Source organism: Cavia porcellus, unplaced genomic scaffold (assembly GCF_034190915.1).
Source record: "Cavia porcellus strain 051 isolate PalLab524CR breed Dunkin Hartley unplaced genomic scaffold, mCavPor4.1 scaffold_21, whole genome shotgun sequence".
Lineage (NCBI taxonomy): Eukaryota > Metazoa > Chordata > Mammalia > Rodentia > Caviidae > Cavia > Cavia porcellus.
The window spans coordinates 6,464,093-6,485,088 of NW_026947504.1; the positions used below are offsets into that span (position 1 = coordinate 6,464,093).

Genomic DNA, 20,996 nt, shown 5'->3' on the forward strand with positions numbered 1-20,996 from the left:
CCTGACAAAGGAAAGGATCTGAGAGGCCCTGGAGTAGAATCAAGGCCAGCCACCTTCTATAGCTAGCCTCCAAGGGAAGTAAAGGCACCAACGTGGCAGTAACATCTTCATGGTAACTCCTAGAGCAGATTCAAGCAACAGCTATTCATCTTGCCTGAAGAGAAGGCATTCACTAGGATGAGGCGAGAGGTGTTTCAATTTAGTTCCACAAAAAGAAGTAAGAACAGAGGTGTCATGGATAAATGTAAGTGTGGACTGTGGAATGTACTCAACAAATCTTCTGGCTGTGACGAGGTAGAGTCTTCAGAGGTGGGTAGATGGGGCTACTGTCCTGCTGTATTCCAGGGGAAGGCAAGCATGTTAGCTGCATAGTCTAAGATCTCAGCTTGCCTTCATGAAAGGGATATGTCTTCAGTCCTCCACTATCCCAGTCTTTGATGCATTCTATAGAACCTTTAGAGCTCTGAGAAAAACACCTGTTTTCTCAAAGCCTTGGATCTTCTAAACTAAGTAATTACTAATCTCATTTATTGAGCACTTATTGATATGTCAACTATGGGTTAATCCATTAAAAGTAATGTTTCTTTCAAATAACTGTCCCATTCTCTGGCCCACACATTATCACTGCTCTCAGACACACATAACTCTCATACACACACAAGCACATACCCTTTTACACATCCCCAACCTCATCAGGGATGTGCTCGGTAACATCAAAGAACTAAGCCACTTGGTCAACGCCTTTGGACTTCTGTTCAGCTTGTTTTGGCACTGGCTATAACTGCTTAGAAGGAAGAGGAAATGTCTGGCATATTATGAAGACCATTCCAGAGCAGAGCTTCCAGAAACATGCCAAATGAGTGAAGAGGCAGGAATGAGAACAAGTTATTCTCCCTTATGATGCCTCTGCAGATCACATGGATGGCTCTGCTTTTCCTGTTTAGGGGGGCAAGGGAGTACTGGGGATTAAACCCAAGGGCTTGGAAATATAGTACTAGGCAGGTGCTTTACCTATAAATCCAACCCTTTTTATGTTTGAGAAGAGGTCTTGCTAAATTGACTAGATTGCCCTTGAGCTTGCAATCCTGCCTCAGTCTCATGAGTAAGTGGGATTTACAGGCATGTGCCATCAAGCCCAGCTTCTAACTCAGTATTTTTAAACCAAATGGAAAAAACAGACTTTCATTAGAAAATAAAAGTTGTGTTAGATATGAGAAAAGACCTCTCAAAATTACTTTGAGACACTGACATAGGGGAATGTGTGGTGTGTGAGTGTGTGTGAGAGAGAGACAGAGAGAGAGAGAGAGAGAGAGAGAGAGAAAGAGAGAGAGAGAGAGAGAGTGTTGGAGATGTAGATGGGATAGGCTGGCAGCAGCCATGATAATGACATGTGATTATTTCTTATATGGTGTAAGAATAGTAACCATATGACCTGGGCTACACCAGTGTGATTCTATCTGCAGAAAGTGGGGAAAAGAAAGTTCTTCCCCGTTTGGTGTGACTACAAGGAAGACAACATACTTCAGTATAAAGGAGAACCCTCTAATAGCAAAGCTGCCCAAATCTGTGACACTGTGACTACCGCCTGACTAAAAGTACACAGGTACTGGCTCAATGACCTTATGTCAGGTATGTCAAGGAAAAGACTCAGGTCAGCGCTAGGTCTCTAATGTTCCTTTCTGATTCATGTCTAACTGAAAACTTTGTTAAAATAATACACAACAAAGGACTGTTGTGCCTACTCAATCTATTATTAATTCCCAAAATATACGTGTCTTAAACTACCCGTGACAATGTATGATAATATTTTAGGCTTTGTGAGCTATCTGTGCCAACTTCTCAACTTTGTCACTACAGTCAGAAAGCAGCCAGGGACAGACAATATGTAAAAAAGAGCATGACTATTTTCCAATAAATACTTGTGGATACTAAAATATGAATTTCACACAACTTTCATGAGTCATGAAACATTATTTTTTTGGTTTTTCTCAACCGTTAAAACATGTAAAAGTCACCTTAGCTTATAAGCCCACACAGGCAGCAGTCCTAATATGGCCAAGTCACAATTGGCTCTCTGGTCCCTGTGTCAGAAACTTCACAGATGGTATTTTTTACTGAGCTACCAAACTGCACGGCTCTCACAACCCCTGGCACCCCATGCCTCAACCTCCTTCCCCCTCATTCAGGAAATACCATGCAAAGAAAACTTGTTAATTTAAAGCAATAAATAGAAAAAGAGCCTGTTAATTCCCTAAATAACCTAAAATGGTTATTAAAAAGTAAGGCAACCTCCAACCACGGAAGAACGCAGCAGTCTCTATTTGTGTACTGTAAGAAAACCCATGTCAGTACTGACTAACAAGAGGAAAAGTTAGTCTGAATTAAAGACTTTAAAATGCAATTTTATTGTTCACCAAGGAAGTATTACTGCAAAGCAGAAGGCCTAACAGGCCTTTTTAATGAATAGATGATTCATCTGTAATCAGCACATTAATTGTTGGGATTCAAATGGGTGCTCTTAAAGTACTGGGAAAAGCAGCTTCATCTTTAAAGCAGGTTAAGCATTCCCCTACAGCCTTTTTAGAGTATCAATTTGCTTTTGCAAACTGTTTCTTTCCAAAGACTGTAGAAGTAAACTTTTATATCACTCTAACAGATTTATCACAAATTCTATGCTATTAAATTTCAAATTTAAAAAATCCACATGAACTTGCATAACTCTGTATTTCAAAGTCAGTGTCACTCCTGAACCTCCAAGTCCCTATGTTTAACACCATACCTTTTGCCTTTTTTCAACTCTTTCAAATTATTTCGGAACTTGTCTTCATACTGGAGCTTCACCTCTCTTGCCCCAGTCTGAAGATTCAATCTCACATGGGATCCTGCAGGAACAGCCTGACCTAAAAGCCAAGAAGAAAAAAGGATCATATGATTCAAGGTCCTGGAGGAACACTGTGTCAGTTACCTCCTCCACCCAGGCCTTGCTCTCCGTCTAACCTACACACCCACTCACATGTGCTACTTTTGTTAATCTACAAGGGAACCTGTAAAAGGCTGATGCCAGGTGGAAAAGATGACACACATTTGAATCTAGAGACCAACATTCCCTCACTAAAACCTGCATATTTAAGATACTTTGTGTTTTCCTTAAATTGAGCAAATACACAATTTTATTTTGTGTAGTAGGTGAATGGTAAATGCTCACTCATCCCTCAGGACATGGCCAGATTATTGTCTCTGTGAACTCTTTCTGCCTCTGGATAGTCCCGTAGAACTCCAGGCGGAATTCTTGCTTTCTCAGAAGGCTGCCCACCTTACCACTCTTATCTGTTTAAACAGGCTCCTTCTATGAAGCTCTCTCCTTCCTGAACACAGGGTTGACTGTATCTCCTCCTTTTGAATTTCTCTAGCCCTTATGTCAGAGCTTGGCACACAAAAAACATTTGTGGCTCATAACATTTATGAGAAAGGAGGAGGAAGTGACTGGAATACAGGAGGACTTAACAAGCCAAGGAAGCTGGGAGTGGAACCAAGACAAACTGAAAAACTTACACCTACCTATTTTAGAGGAACTCATCCATTAGCTGTGAAAACAAGTGTTGTGAATGGATGGCTATTTTTATGCATTGCACAAGGATGACTGAAAAGTAACTGTGCAAAACCACATACCACAAATGGAATGTTACACCCATTCACTCACAGAAATGACATTTATTGGCAATGAGTATACATTAGGCCACTGTGCTAAGTTTTAGGAGTACAAAGATGAATGTTAATGGCTTCAGGGATGAAGAGAGAAAGGGACCTTCAGGAGATGAAATCATACGCAAAGGCAGTGCTTCTGACACTTGGACTTTGACCTTGCTTTGTCCTGCTAGAGGATGGCATTGCCTTGCTAGTTCTGAGTTTAATTCAAGAACCTAAAATAAGGACAATCTAAAAATATTTCCTCAAGGAAACATAGTACAAGTTCTCTCAAAATGATAAGGTTAATTCTGAGTATAAGAAGGTAAAATGTAGCGAGAGTTCAACAGTTTTCTCTACTCCAGCAGGTCCACAATGAACTGTTTACTTTAGACTCTCTGCCCCTAACCAAGGAGCCAGGAAAATACCTTCCCATAAATGTGGCTTCTGTTTTGCTGCATCACTTCTGTAGGGAGAGCCTATGAAACCTATAGTACATAAGAGTATTTGTGCAATTATCTCCTTTTAATCTCTGCTAAGGTGTGGGATTTTTGTTCATTTTTTGAGACAGGGTCTTGCTTTAGTTTAGTTTGAGTTGGCCTTGAACTCCCTATATAGTCCAGGCTGGCCTAAAACAAACCAACGAACATTAATAGTGAATCCTCTATACAAATGAAGTCAGACATGGTTACATTTTACAACAAAAGGAAAGATAAAGATGTTGTTGACAAGTTATGTAGCACCTATGATGTCACTCAAAACAAAGTGCTGGTCAACAGTTGTGTTTTACTCAGTCCTAAACATGTCAGGCATAAACTGTTTCATAGTTTACAAAGAAAATAACAAGCACAAAATATGGAGAAATTTTCTTAGAGGATTGGGTCTGGAATTGATACATGATCAATTATAATAGAGGAAGAACAATATCAACTGCCCAAAGAATTCCTCAAAAGAAATCTGGAGCACACTGGTGGATAGATTGGTGAACATCAGAGGAACCTTCTAATAAAACAGGAAAACCAGCAAGATGTCAAGTTTGTCCTACCAAAGAACACAGGAAAAAAAATTCAAGGTATAAAATGTCTTTGCATCTAATCTAACAGGGCATATATTTTTACACCATATTTAGGTTTATTTGGCATTCACTGCTAAAAGCTTCAACAACAACAACATAATGCAAGCTGATATTGTTATATATTTGGTTGGTGTATAAATTGCTTGGCAGTTTGAAACAAAGCTTTCAAAAAATGAGCAAATAGCAGCTAAATTGGTGGAATTTTCTTTCTCAGTGGGTCTTTTTGTCGTCAAAACATAGGCAATTTTGGAAGAAACCAAATCTCTGAAGTCTCAGTATTGTTCAAAAAGCTCAGTGCCACTTGGCTTGGTGGTACACACTGTAATCCCAGCATTCAGGAGGCTGAGGCAGGAGGATCACTGTGAGTTTGAGTCCATCCTGGGCTATGAAATGAGTTCAAAGCTAGTCAGAACTGCATACTGAGACTCTGTCTCTAAATAAATAAATAATGCCACAGCTGTTACTTCCTCATAAATCCTTTAAACTCTATTAGAATGATAAATTCCTGTTACGAAGGCTTTTAATTCAGATAGCCAAGTGTCATGATAAATATATTTTTGAGTGCATATATTGGTGCATATAAAATGTTTTACTTGTATATCATTATTAGTGTATTTCAAAGCATCTTGTAGCATATCATCCACATAAACAATTTCCACATTGAATCAAAGCGTAAGCATTTGGTCCAATAGGTTTCACCCCTGGCATTTTCTAACCTAATTCTAGCATTAGATTATTCAGGTACATGATCATTTTGTAGCATTCTGACTATTCAAATATTTATATTACTGTTTTCTTCCTCATCTGAATCAAGATCTTCATTCTGTGCTTCTCTGTCTGTCATATCTAGCTAATTCTTTGGCTCACATGATCCAAGTCATCATTAGTAGCGAAGTCAGCTCATGACTCATTTTCAACCTCCTCCCCAAGTTGTGCTTCTTAGATTTTCATGCAATACTGTACTGAACTGGGCTAATTCTACATGAAAAACGAAAAATGTTAATAAAACAAATTATAAATACACAAAAATGTAACGATACATAATGTATGTAAAACTCACCATTTACACTGACACACACACATACACTTTGCTATTAGTCATTCCAAGTGGCTAAACACAAATATTGCTTCCTGTAACCCCCAGCCCAGCTACTGAGCTGACTATCATTATGCTAAAGTACATATTTTCATTAGAAAATATGGTATGGGCATCTGTGATCCTGTGTGAGAAACCAAGGGAAAATAAGGCCAGAGTACAGCAGAAGAGCCCTTCTATTGGGAGGCTTCCTCATAATGTTAAAAGAGGCAAAAAGTGAGATGCAAATAGGGCAAAAAGGAAATCTGGAATGGAGGGAACCTCAAATACAAAGGCTCTAACACAGAAACTGCTAGGCCACTGGGATGGAGAAATAGACCAGGCTGGCAGGACTGGGAGAGCTATAGGGGCTGCTGGCTTAGAACACCAACAGGAACTCTGGGTTGGTTTATTTATTTTTATTTTATTTATTTGTCTTTTGAGAAAGGGTCTCAATATGCAGTTCAGGTTGGCCTTGACCTCACTTTGGAGCTCAGCTTGGTCTCGAATTTACAATGATCCTCTTGCCTCAGCCTCTCAAATGCTGGGATTACAGGAGTGTATTTTCCAGGAGGAAGATGAAACTAATGGCAGGGGAAGATGTTCTGGAAGGAGATAAAGTCAAATATTGGCAAGAATTACAACAGGCAATTTCTGTCCTATTCCTGTAATCTCCGAGCAAAAGGTAATTTCTTTAGTATTACCCTTCTCTCTGTATGATGGAGAGTGGCCATGTCACCTAGAGTTGGCCCAAACTAATAAATACCATAGTCACTTCTTGACTGAACGCTAGCCAGATCATCCTCGATATGCACCTCCACTCACCATCCCCCATACTCTTTTCTTATATTTCAAATCTGTTGGCTTCTCATGTTTTATGCCTTAAATCTCAACTCTTCCCCATTCTCCCACCACTGCCTTTGTCCAAACCATCACCATTTCTCACCTGAATACTATCATCACCTTCCAACTGGCCTCCCCTACTTCTCCCACCTCACCCCCAAAAAACCCCACAGTTCTATACAATTTTTCTGCTCTACCCCTTTTAATAGTTTCCTAGCATCCTTTGGATAAAGATAAGAATCTTCACGCCGTCAGTGAGATCCCTGCATCTAGCCCCTGCCGGCCTTTTCAGCCTTACCAGCCCCTCTTATCGTGCTCCTAGTAACTGATCTTCTTCCACTCCACCAAAAACCGTGCTTTCTGCTATCGGGGAGCCATTTTATTTGCTGTTCCTTTTGCCCAGAATGTTTTTTCTAACCCCAGCCTCTATCTCCTTGCCCTCTCTATTCCCAGTTAAGATTCACTTCCTCTGAGCGGCACCTGTTTCCTCAGACTGTAGCTATTGATCCCCAAGTCTTTTTTGGTAGCACCATGAACTCTTTCTTTATGACATTTACCACAATTAACATTATACTTTAGCTTTTGTTTTTGTTTTTGGAACTGGAATCAAACTCACGACCTCATGTTTGCCAGACAGGCGCTTATGCAGCTGAGTTAAATCCCTGACCTTATACTTTAGTTTTTTAAATTTATCTGGTTAAATGCTCATGATTTTCCCCTAATGTTATCACATAGGTGAGCAGGCAGTAAAGTCTCGTATAATTTTTGGTGAATGAAAAATTGTAAATGAAAGAGAAGTCCTGACTAACCTGGAAGAGGCAGTAAGTGTGGAAAGGTCAACAAGGATTTTCACTAGGGAGGACAGATTCATAATAATCAGTTATGTTAACTGTTAATGTTGGGCCAGGGGTTTAGCTCAACGGCATAAGTGCCTACTTGGCAAAAGCAAGGTTGTGAGTTCGATCCCCGGCACCAAACAAACAAGCAAAAATTAAAAAAACAACAACCAAAAAAAACCCAACCAGTTAATGTTATTACCAATAGTATTGCTGCTTATAATAATAACAGTAGCAGAATCTTGGACTTTTTTTTGTTTTATCACAGTTATTTATGGGAAGGGAATACATGAATTCATAAACTTCATGTATAACTCATTAGACCTTACTAAGCTAGCCAAAGAAGAGACTAAGATCTTAAGTGAATTGTTATTTTATTTGGAGAAAATTCCAAAATTGCACTTTTCAAATAAGCCACCACAGGGGGCAAGAGCAACGACAATAGCATTAACTTAAAATACAGGTTACGCTCACTTAAAATATACAAAGTCAGTCCTGGTGGCAATGGCAGTGGCAGAAGCAAAAACAAACAAAACCTGGTATTTCAAATGTTTCCACCCCATTTTAGAAAAAGGCCAAATTAGAGAGAGTGTGATCTGACCTGCATCTTCTGGCTTCTGCAAAAGAAGAAAAGTAGCAAAACCAACAAAAACAGAAGGAAAGAACAAAGCAGAGAAAAAGACAAGTTATGACATACAGCATCAACAGTGAGGGGTTACAGGTGGAGAGCAGTGGAAAACAAAACTGACGGCCCTGCAAAGCCCACAACTGATTCCCTGGATTGAATATCACAGTCTGTAGGAACTGGCCACATTAAGTAAGGTCACCTCATACTTGAGTTTTGACTCCCCTGGGATGTCACCGACTTCAAGCACAGTCCACGACTCAGGTAAAAACTGCTTTTCCCAGAGAGAAAAACAATTTGTGACATACTCCAACCCAGTCGTCAATTTTTCATTCTGCCCTTCCGCCACAGTTTGCCATGTGACCTTGTAGCTCCTCCTACCACCAGTAGAGTGTACTTCCCTGACTCATGACTTCTGACTTGGCCTGGGAGATGCTTCGCCAACGGGATACTGTACAAGCAAATGTGCCTCAAACAGGTGTTTGAAATGTGCTTTCGTAATTGGCTTGGCACTTAGAATTCTTTTATCACCAAAAGAACTTACTACTGATAGCCTTTTGGTCCAAGAGAGATAAGAAATCCATAAAACAGTCCTGGACCAAATAGCAGACTACTAAACTCAGCGGCATAAGCACCTTCCTTGCAAATAGCAGACTACAGTGAGGCCTGGCTAAGCCCAGGCATGATCAGTCAATCTTGCTGATCTGTAGACATGTGGACAAAAATAAATTTCCTTTTTTTTTCCACTTTGAACTATCTTTAAACTTACACAAAATTTTACAAACAGTATAGTTTCCATATATCCCAAATACCCTTTCCCAATGTTAACACCTTACGTAATCACAGTACAGTTATTATTGACCAACTAAAGATCTTTTTCAACCTTTATCAGTGTTTCCATTAATGTCCTTTTTCATTCCAGGATCCCACATGGCTCCTTCTCCTAGCTTTCAGTAGAGTGTATCAGACCCACACTTAAGTCTTTCCTTGTTATCACCCCAGCACCACTGAGAAATATTGAACAGTTATTGGGGACTATTGGGTCTTTGCATAATTAAATTAAGATTTTACATCTCTAGCAAAAGCACCACAAAAATGATGCCAAGTCCTTCTCAGTATATATCACAGAGTTTGTAATTTCAATGCTTAGGTATCAACTGTGATTGGCAACTACCTTGATCAATAAATAATGATAATCCCTTAATTTACTACTGTAGTAAAGAAAAATCATGAGAAACTGCCAAAGTGTGCAGATACAAAAGAACTTAAACATAGAGCCACCACATCAACCCATAAATTCCACACTTAGGCGCATATTCAAGAGTACTAGAAACATGTTCAAACATGCACAAAAAACTGTACATAAATGTTCACTGCAGCAGTATTTGTAACACCAAAATATAAAAATAATCCAAATGACCATCAATTGATAAATAAAAATATAGCACATCCATAGAATGACACCCTACTCAGCCTTATAGAGAAATTTAAAAAACACCAATCCTTTCTATAACGTAGATGAACTCTGAAAAGATTACATTAAAGATACAAAAAACCACATTTCCTGACTCATTTATATAAATCATCCAGAATAAGAAAATCCATAAAAACAGAAGATAAGTGGTCACCCAGGTGGAGAAAAGGAAGAATGAGAAATAACTTTTTTTTTTTGGGGGGGGGGGATGGAGTCTTGCTAGTTAAAGCTGGCCTTAAACTCACTGTGTAGCCTAGACTGGTCTCAAACTCACAGTGATTCTCCTGCTTTAGCCTCCCGAGTGCTGGTATTACAGGCATGCACCACCACGCCAGTCTCATGGGTAATGACTATTGATGCATATGGAATATTTTTGTGGGGTGAGTAAAAATGTTCTGGAATTATATCGCTGACAGTTGCACAACATTTAAAAGCCATTAAATTATTTCAAGTTTTTGAGTTTATTCATTCTCTGATTTATTGCTTCTTTAACAATTATGATACAATTGCTTTCAATCTGGCTTCTGTGTCTATTATTTTATTAAAAACCCCATTCTGAGTTGACCAATTATCAAACCAATGCTTTTTTACAGTCTCTCTCTTCTTATGTCTGAGTCCTATGGAACTGTGCACTGTCTCTTCTTTTTCCTCCGTTAAGTTTCTGTGATAATTTTTTTCATACTTTTTTCCTATTCTTCCAGTAAATCTTTGCTATTTCTTTCTTTTACACTATAAAGTGTTTCTGAATTTTTAATCTCATTTTCTCATGCTTTTTTTTTTTTTTTTTTTTTTTTTTGGTACCAGGGATCAAACTCACAACATCACGATTACCAGGCAGGCACTTATGCCACTGAGATAAATCCCCAGCCCCAAGTTATATTTTAAAATCATGGTTCAGTGACATAGACCTGCCTGGCAAGTATGAGGTCCTGAGTTTGATTCTCGATACCCCCCAAAATTAAAAGAAGATCATGGAGGAAAATATATTCAGGTTATGCAAATCTTTTTCCTCTTCAAAATTTTGAACATTGTTAGGAGAATCTATCTATAACTACTGCTGTGTGATTTATTATTTATTTTGTTATTTAAATGGCTTCAACTTTTTAAAAACTAAGTTTATTGATACAATTTAGATAGATACAACAATAGCATTTCAATTTTAGAAATTCAGAGCTCTTTCATGTTGGCTTTTATATTCCTTTAGAAAGTCCCTTTCCATTCTCAGGCTTTTGGCTAAGACCAAGTGGAGTAACAAGGCCTTTACCCCTTACCATCCAGTTCTGGTTTCCTAAGAAGTTCCAGGTTCATTTCATACTTTTCCTTTCCCCAGCCCTGGAATCAGCCACTTCTCCAGGTTTTGTTTTGTTTTTAAAATTTGAGAATAGTGTTTAGAAACCAAGATTATTTGTTCATTTACACATCACCAATTCTGACCTCTGAGAGGACAGAATTATCCAGGAATGATGGCACATGCCTATAATCTTGGCACTTGGGAGGCTGAAGCAGGAGGATCTCTTTGAACTCAAGGCCAGTCTGGTTTACAAAGTGAGCTCAAAGCCAGTCTGTACTACAAAGCAAGACCCTGTCTTTAAACAGAGAGAATAGAATACACTAGAATTCGATATATCATACATATGAGATAGTATTTTTTTTTAATATTGGGAATTCAATTCAAGACCTTGTGCTTTCCACGCAGGCACTGTGCCACTGAGCTATATCCCAGCCAGAGGTAGTATTTCTCCTTCTCTCTCACACACACACACAAACTCTATTCTGCTAATCTGTGCATATCTTTAAGGCTGTAAATCCACACCATAGACCCTACTCTAACACCACAAGTTCATTTGTCTCCTTACCTCTCCATCTATAACATCCCCCCACAGAGAGAAACCTGACTATCTCTACATTACACTGTAATTACTTCCCTTTCAATTCTAATATAGATATAGTTTCAAAATTGCCAACCTATATCTCTAAGAGAAACAAATTTAACGGACCAATCACAAGGTTTACATGTGGTTCTTTTGTCTTTGGCTTTACAGTAGTGAGTCAAGGTACAATTTCAGTCACCTCGGTCAAGCGTTTTCCCCTCATTCCCGTCAGCATGGTTATTAATTTGTAATATGTGGCTCATTTGTTAGTATTTCTAACACTCCCCTCCACATCCTTGTTTGCTTAACTTTTTACTCGGGGGCACATGAAGGGCATGTGAACAATTACTACGGTTCTAAGAGTCAGAGCTCTCCAAAAAGAAATTACTGTTGTTTTAAGCCACCAAACTTTGAGGTGCTTTGTTTATGGTAGCAATTCATCCCAATGGTCCTGAAACAAGGAAGTTAAGTGCATTCAATAAAACGATAGTTCTTTTATCTGAAATTATATAGTTTCTCTCTTTTTAGTGTTAAAATGTCCTTTTATAAAACGAAACAATGATGATGATGGATGGTGGCTGATTGTTTCTATGCTTAAAACCTTAACTCAGCACAGCAGAAAGCTGGCCTTGGTTCCCAAAATTTCTTTTGAAGTTTTTCTATTCCATGAAACACCAAAGTCTAGAAAATACCTTTTTATTCTACCTGTTTTCTCTAGGATGTTTCAGAAGTATTTCCATTGTATACTTTAGCTGATTAAACTTGATGGTTTATAACGTATATCTCAATAAAGTTTTTAAAAATTTTATTTATTCAGCTGAGCAGTACCATCTCCTTGACTCCCTTGAGCAGCAACTGGTCCACCCATCAGAGGAAGTCCCACTGTGACAGTAAGAATCTCTAGCGACAACAACAGAAAGCTAATTTCAGAGTCTCAACACAGACCCAGGAGGGTAGTTCTGAACAAGGCAGGAAAATGGCCTAGGAGGCCTGAGACCATGAAGCGTCTGAGCAGAGGGGCTAACTCAAATGCCCACGGAGGCAGCAGGAAGAAAGATGAATGAGGAGGGTCATCTAGCAGAAAACGGAACTGTGCCCCTTCAAAAACCGTTCAAATTTGAACATCTAAAAAATAAGCAAAACATATCTATAAACAGAATTTGACCCACAGACACCCAGTTTGTCAGTGCTGCAAAGATACGTTTCACCTATTACAAATGTTGCCTGACTCAGTCTTTGTCACAGCTCTTCCCAGTGCCCAGTGATGAGGAACCTGTGCCTCCCAGACTCACAGTGTCAGCACCCTCCTTATGGTACCTATCTGTGATCAGGCTCCAATGCAGAGATGGGACCAATGAGATGGGTGCCACACTGCTCTCGTGTCCCTGTCTTGGCTTCACATGCTTTGGTAGTTCTGTGACTTCAAGAGAAGTAAGCAGTATGATTCTGCCTGCAAACTTCCCAGTCTAGGGACTTTGAGTCATACCTGGAAAGGAGCACAGAAATCCAGGGCTGCCCCAGCTGCCATGCTATCATGAGCCTTGGAATTCTGCTACCCAGTCAGGTTGGTCCTTGATGAACACCTGAGTTTAGCCAAGCTCTTTATCCTCCTGAATCTTCCTTGCCTATGTGTCAAATGTAAAGAATTTACTGTGTCTGCTTTTCTTACTGGGCTACACTGTTGTGAAGAACAAATGAGAAAGAATTATCACTGCTCAAAAGAAGTAAAAAGTGCTTCAAGAAAACCAGTTCCCCAAACATCACCCAAAAGATAAATGTCAACCCAGATGGAACAAAGACATTTTATTTGTCAAGTCCTGCAGGTATGCATTAAGGGTAAAATCTCATTATCATGCCAAGTTTCTGAAGGGCAGGGACCAATTACTTATATTCACAGCTCAGGCTCAGCTCCAGGCACATAGTAGGCCTCCAGAAAGGTCAACTTCCATGTATTCTGTTCCTTTTCCAGACTGCGAAGAATGCAAGAAGCAATGCACCTCACAGAGGCCATCAACCTCCTAACTATGGCTGGTCAGAGCTGAAACTTCACAGGCCTGGTTGCTATGACAACCACAGCCCTATCCTCCAGCCTTTTTATTCAAAATCCCCAAACAAGTCCTGGCAAGATCCCTGCCTCACACAAATGAGCATCTATCCTGTCTCCAAGGCAAGACTTTAACTGAACGAGTAACAGAAAAATGTGCAGAAACCTGTCTAGGATACTGACCCCTGAACTGATGCTTAATGTTTTATTTTAAGTGAAACACAAGCGGGGACTATTTTTTTAATTAAAAAAATAGCAAACCATATAATGGCCCATTCTGGATTGTAGTCATATTTATGCTTTTTAAACAAGATGAAACAATAAAAAACTGTTAAAAATATTCTTCAAAATGATTTTTTACTCTGAGTCACAGAATCTAGAGTCTGAATAAGGCTTTAGAAGAGTCCTCTGGCACAGCTTCCAAGTTAAGGCAGAAATTTCTAAACTGTTCCCTCTGGGAACAGCTACCCTGATAACTCCAACTGCCCTCACCCGAACTACCCTCCAATATTGCATCTGCTGCAGCCTAAGACTGCCTTGTCAAGGAGGACCAACAATGGCTGATTTTCAACCTCTGTACATACGATTCACAAAAGCAGTGCTTTCCAGGGACAAAGACTATCGAAGCTACTTAGATTTTCCCTTACACTAGAAAGGTACCCTGAGCAGCTATCAAGATACGGTGCGCTCAGAGTTTTATTGGATCAATGAACAGAACTGTTTGCAGTATCACTGATGGAATGTCCACTTTACAAGCTTTAATTTTGTGACTTGAACAATTATTTCTAAGATGACAATATGTAATCCATTAACTAGTGATTTCCTACTGTTCATTTTTTTTTCTGTAAATCTGTATAACTTGTACCCTTTCCCTGCTTTTTTTTTTTCTTTTCTCCTTAAATAAAATTAAAAAAAAAAAAAAAAAAAAAAGATACGGTGCGCTTCCTTGTGAGAAACAAGCACTTACCGAAGAGCAGGCAAGAGTGTGCTCTTTGCTAGGCATTCCTTCTCCCATAGCCTACTGTGTACCTCTGAGAGTCACCTGCCCTTCTGTGTGAATACTAGGAAGAGTAACATCATGAACACCAACCCCAGTCATTGAGAAGTGGGAAGTAAATGGAAGAATGGAATAAAGGACACTTAAAATTCCAAGTCCAGAGCATAAGGCTCCATTTGGATATGACCACCCCAGTACGCCTCCTGTGGCTCCTTACACAAAGCTTGTTTGCAAGGAAGCAATTTGTAACTTAGTTGAAGCATTTGGAGCTCAGCATTCAAAACTGGGAGACAACAAACAAGAGACCAGGCTGTTATAATTGCCCTAAACAAACACAATAAAAATGAACCAAGGTAATGGAAAGACATTAAGGGATCACAGTACTTTGACAAGAAAAACTAGGATTCCTATCATGGTCCTCCTTCTCCCACAAAAAAGCATCAGAAAGTTAAAGGATGAGCAACTCCTCCCACCCGCCCCAGGTATAAGGAGACTGGAGAAAAGACGGTAAAGGGGCTATTTTCTCCCAGAGACCAATGGTGGGCATCCCACATGGCTGATCACCTATGTTCCTTTCTATGTCCACCTTCAGTGTGCCCATGTTCCTTCTAAACTTAGAAGACCTGGTAAGTACAACACAGCCCCTTAATCAGAGCACCTGGGCTTTTATATTCATGCTGGTTTACAATAACCTTGACTGCTATGATCCACCAGCTCCTGCCACTTCTCTTTTCGTACCATCCCCTCCCAGTTCTCTAACCCTCCAGAGCTAATTCAGGCTTTGCTCGATCTTCATTTGTACATATACATATTTATACATCAAGGATTAGAAGAAAACTACATAAGAAAATTAGAAATGAAAGGGAAATCATCTACAGGCCCAAGGTCAAGCAATTAGAAATAAACCACAGCATTATTTTAGTTCTTCTAGCTCTCCGAAACTATTCGGTCAAATAAACATACATTTTTGAAGTTAACTGTGAGATTTTGGCAATGAGTTTCACTTAATAATGAGGAAGAAAAATGACAAATTGGAAGAAAAAGAGTTATATGTGCCATTTCCCAGGGGTCAGGAAACTCAACTTCTCTACAACTTTCCCACCCAAACACAATTTCATCAGCAGCTCATTAGCAGGAGAGTGCAACCTATTCTGTCTCCTGTTTTTCATAATATTTATTGGTTAACTGACACTTTGAACGCAGGCTGAGAACCAAATGAAAATGCTACGACTGCTCATTAGTCAAAGTTTAAAACTCAAAGATTACATTCTAGATGCATTGGGGGATACTGGAAATCAAACTCAGAGCCTCACTCTTGCCAGGCAGGCACTTATGCTGTGCGCTATATTCCCAGCCCTCAAAGATTATATTCTAAATAATCCCTTTGTTTTCATTTATTTTCCTTAAACAAAAGTCAATTTAATAAGGGGGTTAAAAAGGCAAAGTGTCAAGATACGTTGATTTATTTATTCTCTCACTATATAGTGCAGGCTGGCCTTGAACTCACAGTGATCCTCCCACCTCAGCCTCCTGAATTCTGCAGTTACAGGTGTGAGCCACCACATCCAGCTCTGCTGTTTTAATTTGTAACCCTTTGCCGTTAGCCCGCCTTCTCAGTCCCTAGCCACCCTGACATCACAAGTGGCTCCATTCTCTTTACAGCACCTGTTGCCTCCACAGCCAACCATGGATCTAGGATCGTGTAATCAGCTAACCTGATCTCTTCAACTTCCCAAGTGCCTGTCACAAAAGTCCTTTAGCTTGGATGTGGAGACAGGAAATCCATAGGGACAACTAGAGCAACAAAATTCCTAAGATAGAATCTCTCACTATCACCACTAAAGGACAGAACTCCATTCTTCCTTAGGGGGTGGGGAGACAAACTGTAAATCAGAGTCGGAAAAGAGACAGGTGGGAGCAACAGGTACACTGAAAAGAAGGCAATCATGGAGACACCTGGCTCTAAATCCCACACATACCAGGCAGGGGCAGGAGAGTTAAACTTAGGCAATTTGAACAACAAAATGAGGGGAGCCACCTGAGCCTTCACCTGTCAGTAGAATGACAATCCCAATTTGCTGGTTTTTGGACCTCCACCATTAAGGAGCCCACTAAACAGTGTTGTGTTTTGCCTTTTTTTATTTTATTTTTTTATCTCCATTGCTGGTTTCATCAGATGGATCTGCAGCCTCTAGAATCAAGTGACCTGGGCAGTTGAGCCTACAGGTGAAGGGGATGGCTCAGTAAAGACCCAGTTTTGCTATTTAATAGCTGAGACCTCAGACAAATGACCTCTGTGATCCACCTGCAGGATAGGCATCAGGGTAACCATTTGATAAGGTTCACAGAATTCTCTGTGAACAGTAAGAGATGTAAATGAAATGCTTAGGGCTGATAACAGTTTTCAATAATGGTGTTTACCTGGCTCTTACCTGAGACTTAAACGGTTTTCCCAACTATGTCACAGGGACCAGTGCCACAACAGATGCTCAAACTGTGTGTGAATAATTCTCAATAAATACCTGATTGAGTGCTACAGAGAAGTAGGTACATAATTTTTGTAGCATTTTCATGTCAGATTGTCGTGTTAAGAGCAAACAATTCAATAACAATGAAGGTTACAGGGAAACCAAATTGAGAGCTCAGTAAGTGAACTGGTTAAATCAAGCCTACATCACAGTGAAAACACTCACAATAGCCATTCTTGGCTCAAGCTACCTGCAGGCCACCAAACTCATCTAAAATGGGTGGTCTCTGTTCCTTGGCTCCAGATGGAAGAGACCATATCCAGCAGCATAAGTCAAGCAAACATGGGAAGGATTTAAAATGAGAACAACTGCCAGTCAGTGACAAAGAAGATGAGTTTCAGGTTACCCAAAAAGCTTAGCTCAAATCACGTTTAAGCCAATTTTGCAACAATGCACCGAAGAACTTATAAAAGCAGCTTCCTTTCTCTGGCTTTCTGCTCCTCAGAGGGCTGTGCTGGCTGGTGCTCACTGAAGCATGTGAGAAGAAGCCTAGATTTTCTAGGCCAAGGAGCACAAGGTTGGTGCTCCAGCAAACCCATGAATGTGCACACATCCAGCAAGCAGCCTGCTTCACACTTCCACCCCACATCACAACAGTGGATGCTACCCTTGTTGCACAAGCCCATACTACCAATCCTCTGTGATGAACACTTGATTATACACCCTGTACCCAATACACACGCTTAAGTCCCCAGATAGCACATAGAAGCTCTGACCTTAGTGATCCTCTTATCTACAGATAGATTTGGGCCCATCTGACTACTACTTTCTGGATCCCCTTTGAAGGATATCACCTCCCAATAAGCCATCTTCATGACACCCTCTTTACCTTTCCACTTCAAAGTCATAGATGAGAAGACGAATTTCCCAGGACCCTAAGGACTACACTATCCTAAGAAGAAGCCTAGTGGATCAGGAGACCTCTTCATGTCAGTACTTCTGCAGTCAAGTGAAGCATCTTCAAGAACAGTCCTGTAGGCAGTCCCCTTCCTAACCTTCTGCAGTTCCCTTCCCTCTTCTGAAGTGCTAATACTCCTGCTGATGTTCAAGGCTTACTTACCACAACAAGATGTCAGTATACAACCATATTTTTTCAGAGGAGAAAATTCACAGCTTTCACTAATCCTTTTAAAAGAACTGTAAATCATCATCTAAATACACAAATAAACATTCATACCATTAGGAGCCTCTAGGCCAAATTGGCAGGGCCACACAACAACAAGCACCCTAAAATCCCGGTGGTAAGGATAAAAAGTAATGCTTTAACAGCATTAGAACTGGAACTGTTTATTTCATTTAACCTAGTAGATTTCACTGTTAGGAATTTATTCAATGGAAACATTCACAGAAGTACATGATTATGTATGATTAGAATGATCATTACATTTTAACAATTGTGAATAATGAGAACACAAATGTGCACTAGTATGAATTTGTTACATAATATAGCATGTCTCTTCAGTGGAATGATCTTTGATGAGAGTAAGATACGTACTGACATAAAAAGATAAGTGAAATTAAGCAAAAAGGACAAATTGCAGATATATGATTTTATCTTTTTTAGAAGAGTATATACGTTAAATGGCAGGAGTGTTTGTTTTGGTTTGGTTTTTTGGTACTAGGGATCAAACTCATGACCTCATGCTTGCCAGGCAGAAACTTAGGCCACTGAGCTAAATCCCTAGCCCTAAGAGTTTTTAAATACCCAAATCCTCATGTAAAAACAAACTCAGTAACTGAATAGCAAAATCAAATCTATCAGCAACATTTGTATCAGATCTATGTGAAAAGGAACAGATAAGCAGTGAGGTACTTGATGGAGCTAAGAACAAGAAATGCCCCAAATAGTCGATCGATATTCACTGAATTGTAGGAGAGCAGCAGTGAATTTAAGAGGTAATTTTTTCTCATTTCTGTAGTGAATAATGGGAAAAAGCTGGGGATAAACTTTAAATGTTTAGAGGGATCTAGCCCCACTGAACTCTCACCGTCAATCAATTAGTCCGAGAGGATAGAATCTTACATTAAGACACTGTTAGAAGTGGAATCAAAACTGAGGTTAGTACAATGAAAATAAAGAAAAGGGAAGGTTCAGATAAAAGTGGAAGAGGAAAACAGCCAGAAAACCGCCAAGTGGCTGCCATGTTTCTGAACACTACATGCAAGCAACAGGAGGAGGAGCACTAGCCATGTGTGCACACCTGTAACTTCACACCTGGGAGGCTGAGGCGGGAGAATTATGGATTCAAGGCCAGCCTGTGCTACATATTGTGGCTCTGTCTTAAAAAACAAAAAAGAGCACTACAGATTTAGAAAAGATCATTCTAAAAGTTCAAAATCCCTATCTTCCACAAACAAGCAACAGAAGTATTAGAGTACAACCTGTGTGATAAAATTATATGATAAAATTAAGGAGACCAGGTCACAGCAGCACATACATGTAATCCCAGCATTCTGGAGTGCTGAAGCAGAAGGATCACAAGTTCAAACCCTGCTTAGGCAACTTATTAACAAAACCTGAGAGAAAGAGAGAAAGAGAAACATCCTACAGACAGCAAATGAAATGTAAGCCAAAATGAGCCGTACATTTTTGGGGGGATGCTAAGAACAGAACCTGGGATCTCATGCATGTTAAACAAATGCTCTACACTCAACTAGTGATCCGCCCTGCAGATCAATCCATGGAGAACTCCTGGAGGGGGAACAGGGATTAAATAAAAGACATGGGGGAGACAAAGAGAGATGAAAGCAAGTCGAAATAATCCGATCAAGCTGCCGTTTATTCAGGAAATGATCACATCTTTTATAGGCTAAGGGCAGAAAGAGGTTAAGGGTGAATACAACAGGGTCACCGTCACATCCGGATACATGCGTGAGCAGGAGAGGATTATGGTTAACGTAGGCAGACGCAGTGCCCATAGGAGAGAGAGAGGCAGGGAGGCAGCAATGGGCTGTTGCTCGGCTCCCTACAAACTAGAGTCCTAGTTCAAAACATCGGAAATGTAGAGCTGTAAGTCAAAGAAAAATCAGAAATAAAAGAGCAAATAATCCTAATGGAAAAATATCTTAAGTAGGAAAAAAAAGTGGGAAACTGAAAAACAAAATCAAGGTGAAAAAGTAAGACTTGCACAAAATTGATAAACAATGAAGACAAAGATAATAACATTAAAAATAAAGAAGAAAACCTAGAAGGGCATGGTGTCACATGTGTCATTCTAGCACTGGGGGAGGTGGGAGTAAGAATATCACAAGTCTGAGTCTCACCTGAGCAACTGAGACTCTATCTCTAAACGAAGAGCAGGGATGTAGCTCAGTGGTAGATTCCTCTAGGTTTGTTCATCAGTACTGGGAAAATTTAAAAAAAAAAAAGCTCTCACCCCTCAAGGGAACAAAGTACTGTAAATCATGCTTTTCTTTTCTTTTCTTTTCTTTTTTGGTACCAGGGATTGAACTCATGACTCATGCTTGCCAGGCAGGTGCTTATGCCGCTGAGCTAAATCCCCAACCCATAAGTCATGCTTTAAAAAAAAATCTAATTTCACAGAAAACTGATCCACAAAAATGTGCTTTAAATAAAGAAAATATTCCTAGAGTAACAGTTGAAACTGTCGCAACAATCTTATTCTCTTAAAAAGACATGGGACTAGCAAAGCATATTTCTTGGTATATCCTGGTAGGTTACAGAGGCACAACACTGGTACTGTAAATGGTCCGTAGCTCCTTTCTCTCTGGCACTGTTCCCCTGACTCTACTTCCAGCCACCCTGTATCTAGTATCTTTACTCTGCCACATCATTTAGCCTTAATGTTTCTACCAAGCAGCTTGTCAGTCATGGACTACATTCCTTGAAACCATGGGCAAAATTAAATTAAACTTCTCCTTCACAGTGTGGGTGTTGCGAATTATGCCACACCAATAAGAAAGCTGATTAAAGCAGAAAATTG

General features: G+C 39.8%; 1 protein-coding gene across 8 annotated transcripts in view; it reads right to left on the reverse strand.

Moving 5' to 3' along the window:
* Positions 1 to 20,996, reverse strand: part of Sil1 (SIL1 nucleotide exchange factor) — a 314,976-nt gene that overhangs the window by 123,708 nt on the left and 170,272 nt on the right. For all 8 annotated transcript variants that reach the window (XM_003477414.5, XM_013141127.3, XM_013141126.3 and 5 more), the window contains one exon: positions 2,780 to 2,900. In XM_003477414.5, coding sequence (XP_003477462.1) covers positions 2,780 to 2,900 — 121 coding nt within the window. The remainder of the gene's footprint in view (positions 1 to 2,779; positions 2,901 to 20,996) is intronic.